The sequence below is a fragment of the Sinocyclocheilus anshuiensis genome, unplaced genomic scaffold, assembly GCF_001515605.1.
Source record: "Sinocyclocheilus anshuiensis isolate Anshui unplaced genomic scaffold, SAMN03320099.WGS_v1.1 scaffold204, whole genome shotgun sequence".
Lineage (NCBI taxonomy): Eukaryota > Metazoa > Chordata > Actinopteri > Cypriniformes > Cyprinidae > Sinocyclocheilus > Sinocyclocheilus anshuiensis.
Genome location: NW_015557064.1, coordinates 574,084 through 580,830, shown reverse-complemented (window position 1 = coordinate 580,830; position 6,747 = coordinate 574,084). Strand labels below are relative to the sequence as shown.

General features: G+C 36.0%; 1 protein-coding gene across 1 annotated transcript in view; it reads left to right on the top strand.

Moving 5' to 3' along the window:
- Positions 1-3,132: 3,132 nt before the first annotated feature.
- The window catches only part of LOC107676609 (regulator of G-protein signaling 17-like), a 15,409-nt gene continuing 11,794 nt past the window's right edge, over positions 3,133-6,747 (top strand). Inside the window, exons 1-2 of the mRNA XM_016471193.1 lie at positions 3,133-3,290; positions 5,331-5,559. Of these exons, the coding sequence (XP_016326679.1) occupies positions 5,557-5,559 (3 nt within the window). The 5' untranslated portion in view covers positions 3,133-3,290; positions 5,331-5,556. The remainder of the gene's footprint in view (positions 3,291-5,330; positions 5,560-6,747) is intronic.

The window sequence follows — 6,747 nt, the reverse complement described above, 5'->3', positions numbered from 1 at the left end:
AAATCAAATCAAAAACAACTGCCCGTGCAGATCATGATTAAAATGCAGTGGTTGCATCTAATTTCAAATGGCTAGATATTTTAGTTTAAAGCCAGTTTGTTTGTTATAAAGCAAATAGCCAATAAATAAATTTGCTTAAAAATCAGTATCAGAATCCAGTTTGCTAGTTTAAAAAAAAAAGAAAGAAAGAAAGAAAAGAAAATCTGAATTCTGAATCAGCTATGATCGGCGCATCACTAATTAAAATACTAAGTAAAAGGCCTCAAATTTGAAGTACAATCTGGGATGTCTTTTTCTATCAATTCTTCAATAGGTAGATCTTGTCTTTCATAAAGGCCGAGGTCAGGGATCTTGGACCTAAAAAGGTTGGTGACCACTGCTCTAAATGGTCAATTGAATTGAGGTGTGGGGTCAGTGTGGAGCTCAAATAGAATTTCATGCAAATTTGTGAATTGTTCATTAGGAGGTCCACATAAAAGGAATTACAAAGGCACCCAAAATATTTCCCAGTTCCAACCCTGATGAATCATTAGAACGTTTTGAACTCACATACATTAATTCACATCTGTGTTCTTGTCACATTTCTGTTCTCTCCAAGAGAATGTTTACTTGTGCCCACCCTTTATATAATGTAAGTAGCAAAGGATATGCTACAAGTCAAGTGGTAAGTCAAATACTAAACCTCAAGTGCTAATATAATTGCAAACATTGGTCTTATACTCTTGCACTGCTAGATACACCTGCTTAGATGACTCAAGTCAAGTATTACGATTAATAGAGGGAACATTTTGCTGAAGCATTCAAAGACAAAACCCTGACAACAATGAACCCCAGGACTCAACGTATGCAGGCAGCTGTACTGCTTTAATGTTTAGTAGAGGTGTGATCCAGGAGTATTTTTGATATATACTGTAGATCAGACCTTTTATTTAAACAAGCTCATGATGATACATGACTCCATGACCAAGGATTGACCACAGAACCAAGCAACATGGAAACATAACTTGCTTGCTTTTATCTTTTGTTTACATTTTATTGTGCGTTTTATTATCTGATGTCATTTATTGACATGATATAATGTTAACTGCTCTACAATAAAATAACTGAAAATAAGGACATCATAGAGAGAGAGAGAGAGAGAGAGAGAGAGAGATGAATTGTAGAACAGCTATTAGGACTGGAAATTATCTTCATCATCTTTTCGCAGGTGCAAGAAGCAAGCTTTATTACTCTGGGGACAAGATCTAGCTCCAAGGCATAGGTGGGCTTCCTGTAATTTTTTTAATCGTACAGCAGAGGGGTGATTCAATAATATATCCACATTGTATAAACCAGTTATTGTTTTATAAAACAATAACTGGTTTATACAATGTGGATCTAATAGCCAGAAGCGTTTTTTCCCCCCCCATGTTGTGGTATTAGAAATGATGTATCATTATGATTTTTTTTTTAATGTATTTTATTCACATATTGTTGTTAATTATTACATTTACATTTGACATTTAGTCATTTAGCAGACGCTTTTATCCAAAGCGACTTACAGATGAGGACAATAAAAGCAGTCAAAACTAACAAAAGAGCAACAATATATAAGTGCAAATGACAAGTCTCGGTTAGCCTAACAGTACACATAGCAAGGTATATATATATATATATATATTATATACACACATATACACACACACATATATACACACACACACACACAAAGAAAAACAAGTAGATAGAATAGAAAAAATAGAAAGCTAGTGTTTGTTTTTTTTTATTAGAATATTATTAGAAAAAGTCAGAATAATTAAACAATAGAAAACATCAATGATGTCTGCGATGAAGCCAGATTCAAAGTGTGTGATCCGATATCATGCTGTTTCACACAAAGCACCACAAACGATGTGTAAGAAACATGAAAAGGAAGATGCTGAGTAAATGTCAGCTTTGATATCAAAACATTATAGGAAATGTGTGCTAATAAGAGAAGCATCAGTTTGATAGAGGTGGTCACTTAAGGCTTATTCTATGACCAGAGTGCTGTGGTCTCAGTGCCTCCTAGTGGATATCAAAGTGTTGCAATGGTGGTTTGTAGCAACATCACTCTATCTGGTCTATGAGAAATGCATTAAAAACATTCATCTTGAATATTCATGTCTATAAATTGTCTTTGTTCTTAGCTTTTTGTGTGTGTACAGACATAATTATAATGAAGAATTATACAGTCTTCTATAATTTTCTGATTTGTATGTATCTTGGCAACTCATCTCTGTAACTGAATTTTGAATCAGCCAAGAAATGTGTCAAGTGTCAGGAGAAAAACAAAACAAATATAATGCATAAACATATGTTTCTTTTTATTTGTTGCTTACTTTTTTAAACCGTTGTGATATTCAAAAATACATTTCACCAGGCAAAATGTATGTATTTATTTCAGTGCTGGTTGTGATTATTTTCTTCCTTGCATTTTTGTTGTTCAGTAATAGCTTTGCTTGATAATCAGGCCTCAAAATACAAAATACAGTAGTCATTTAAACATCAACACTAAAAGAATTAAACTGTAAGACAAAATTTTGATGAAATTCTACAGTATTGCAGCAAGTTATTTTCTATATTGTAGGTCTATAGGCTACTATTATTTTATTTTTATTAATACTACTAGCAGCTTATATGTGCATTTGTATTGGTGCTTTAGCAATTCTATTGTATGCAAATTGGGTATATGCAAAACATTTGTCAATAAAGTAACTGAAATAGTAAAAAAACAAACAAATAAATGTTTTGCCTCTAAAAAATTGAAAATAATATGGATGGATTCTTTGCTAATTTGTGATATTACTGTTTTTAAATATTATTTTAAATAGTAACTATTTACACCAAATGTTTAAAGTAAACCATCACTGTCTGTCACAATTTGAGAATTTCTACTTTTGGAACAAAAACCGAAATTTTTGACAATGTTTTATAGTGACTCTTATAGCCTTTTCGTGTAGGCTATGCGTTGTGTACGTATATTTATTGGTGCAGGCAGTTTTTGGGAGATAGCAGAATCTCAGCCTGTCATTGCACCTCTGCACCCTGTCCGCACTCCGCAGATCGCGCTCCGTGAGCTGACAGCTCCGCCGCGCATGCGCAGGGCGTCTCCACTGGCTCGCTCGGTGCTGAAGTTGGGCGGATGGACGGAAAACACCGCTGATGGAGATAAAACGTCAGCATGCAATCTCAACGCGTGATACCCCCGATATCCGCATAAACACGTGTAACGACACGCTTATAGAAGACTGACATCTAGAACAAAAGGGGTAAGGCGACACACGCTCTTTAACGGTCTCGGAGGTCCCGCTAGCTCGCCAGCTAACGCGCTAGCCGTTGCTTCCTTGCGCTTAAAAAAATCAAAGAGCCGCTGCGAAAATAGAATAAAGTGGCAGTTACATTTCGCCTGTCTAAAATAGCTCGGCTTTTGGGAGCAGTTTGCCCATTACTTTTAAATGCACCACGATGTCTTGTGATAAATACGGTTTGGGCTTTACCTGCGATGACTTTAGTAAAGATGCTGGCTGTGTCGCAAACCCAGCGAGCTGCCTACCTAGACAGCCTTTTTGGACTTAACTCGAGCGGTTGAGATATTCCAACAGCGTTTATAACGCTCGCCGGCGGTAGGTGACTTCATAGGGGCGTTTAAACGATCGTTAACGTTCCAACGATGCCTAAACATGCTGTCTAGGTAGGATCCTCACTAGGCTTTGACACACAGCCGCTTTGATTCCACAGACAGCCACTGCAACGGGGAATGAAGGCGAATAACGGGATGGCAGCCGTCTATATCTGTATATCACGGAACATTGTGTTATATTGTTAATTATCAGAAGTTAAACTATTACTTTTCGTCCAAATTGACCTTTTATATTTACCTCTATGGCAGCCGACCATTTCCTTACGATTGACTTTAAGTTAAATATATATTTTTAAGTTTGTATTTTATTTCTCGGACTTGCCAGTAGTTATTTTTTCCTGCATTCAGTTATTGATGACAGCCTACGTGAAATTAAGAGAGTTTCCTTCCGGAGGAGGGCTGATTGCTCGACCCTTCATCATCATACAAGTTGTGGAGTTCCTCACATTCACTTGTGCTTCTAGTTTTTACATTGTGGGAAACAATCTGTTTCATGTGGGGGACATTTAATTTCGTGTGTCAAATAAGATGACTTGTCAGTAATGAATCCATTCATTAAAACCAAGCAATAGTAAACTGCTCTTCACAAGTGATTTTTTTTTTTACATTTTTGTTTTACTATTGAACACTTAAATACACTGAAAATAAAAGCCAGTAAATTTATATACTTCAGTATACTTTATATTACTGATATGCCTGGGTTCTTCACATTTTGCTGTGATATAATGTAAGACTAAGGTAGTATTGCTTTGCAGAATTATTTACTTCTTTTCACTTGTCGATAATGCCTGGTTAAAAGCATTAGTTTGAAAGTGTAAGGGTTATTGAGATTAGAATAGTATTACCAGTGTCAGATAGTAAAGGATGACATGTAATATGCATTTTGGAAGTATTTATACAGTACTTTTTAAAATACACATTATTAAATTGGAGTTACTTTTTTGTTTTTATGAATTTTATGGGGACAATAGCACTGCGTAATGCAATCATTCCAAAATGTAATGTCTTATAATAAATTCTCCACTAAGACTCAAATTTTCTAGTTAACAGTTTCTAGTAAACTTATCTAGTTTAATATTATTGAAAGAAAGGCTAATTAGCACTATTTGATTAATAAACTATTTGATTTTCATCAGTACATGCAATAATTCATTTAAAGTAATGATGAAACGGACGTAGCTAAGAGAAGTCATTTTCATTGGAAGGTCCGGTCATGACATGATTTCATTATGCACGTTATTCAAGATGACGTAACATTACATATGCATGGATGAGTTGTTCACAATAAGATCTTTAACATGCATTTAGAAAATAGAATTTTTATTTCATGCTTCTGGGTTTTTTGTGTTATTAATAAAAGTGTGCTTCCTTTTTGCTTCATTTTGTCAAATAGCACATTATTATTCATGTGTCAAACACTAATTAAATAAGAATTAGAACATAAGAAGTCCAGAAGTAATCAGATTAGGCTGAGTGCAATCCAAAAGATTTACAAATTTGAGTATTATAATCCGTAATTAGTTTCAGAAGTGATCTACCAAGCACTAACTGAGAATTACCATTAATCTTTTGGTTTGGAGTCAACATAGTTTTTTCATGCTTATTAGTATTTATAGCCCTAGATTAAAGCAGTTCTGATGTTTGCCTTCTGGTTTGATTTATTTCCCAGATGTCTTATCCTGGATCATTTAGCCCTTGACTCAAGGAAAGGGTGTGCCTGCAAATACCAGGTGTTTGAAACCTACCTCCACCCACCTCCCGCATTCTCCATCAGGCATGATAAGAGAAGATACAAGAGGCCACATTTTGTATTCCTGCACTCTGCCTGTCTCAACATTTGACATTACAGTCATGATTTTCTTACCTGGTCTTTGGATGGATCGCTGCTAATTTGCATGGTAAGTTAGGGGTGGTCCTCTCCTAGAGTGATTGCAAGTGCATTGATGATGTGGAAAATCGCAAGACGTGTTTGCTGAGCGGTGATGTGATGCAGCGCAAGGTGAGAAATGTGGGCGAAACGGGCCCCTGTGTGATTATCGCATGTATCGGAACTGCGGTGTGACATGTTTCTCGAGCTAGGCTTTGTGGGTAACGGCTCTAGGAGGCTTTTGTTGTGCAGCCAGCCATGGCCTATGCTATGCATCACTTGCTGTCCTGGAATGTGTATGGGGAAGTGCACAAGGGCACAAGACTTACAGCGGAAGAATGGGGTTAGAGGCAGGACGACTGCGGCATCTGAGCATGCTCACATGCAGAGGCATTTTCACGCATTGTAATGTAATTCACGAGTGCAGACTGTAAGCGTGGAGGTGAGCACTCAAATGCTTGTTGTTAGAAATATGCACAATTAAAGAAACCTCTTCTGTTATTTTGAATTTTAGAAATGCGTTCAAACTTCCAAAAGCATTTGTAATCTGTTTAGCAGTCGTTACTGGAACAGAAAAAGATTATTTATTTGAAGATGTGCAGTGTGCGCATGTTTAAAATTAAAATTTTAGGTAGATATCTCACTATCTGTAACAGAAACACACCAAAGGCTGAAGAATTATTATGTCCCAGACAGATTATCTTTGCCTGTTCTTTCAGTTGTAGCCTTCCCTTGTTAATAGTGGAAAGCTTTTTATTAACATAAATTATTACATGGGTCTCTGGAATACTTGATTCCGATTGGTCAATTGTGTGCGTTGTCCAGGACAGTACCATATCACTGACTATAGCTGATAAAATTTAATTAAAGGGAGAGTTCCCCCAAAATAAAAATCCTGTCATTATTTACTCATGTTGTTTCAAACCTGTATGACTTACTTTCTTCTGTGGAACACAAAAGAAGATATTTTGAAGCATGTTGATAATCAAACAGTTTTGGTGAACATTGACTTGTATTGTATGGACAAAACCACTGAAACATTTTTCATAATATCTAATTTTATGTTCCACAGAAGAAGAAAAAATCACACAGACTTGTTAATTTTGGATAAACTATCCCTTTAAAAGAACGGAGATTAGGGGTGTAACGGTACACAAATATGATGGTTCGGTGCGTACCTCGGTTTTAACGTCACGGTTCGGTATGATTTCGGTACAGC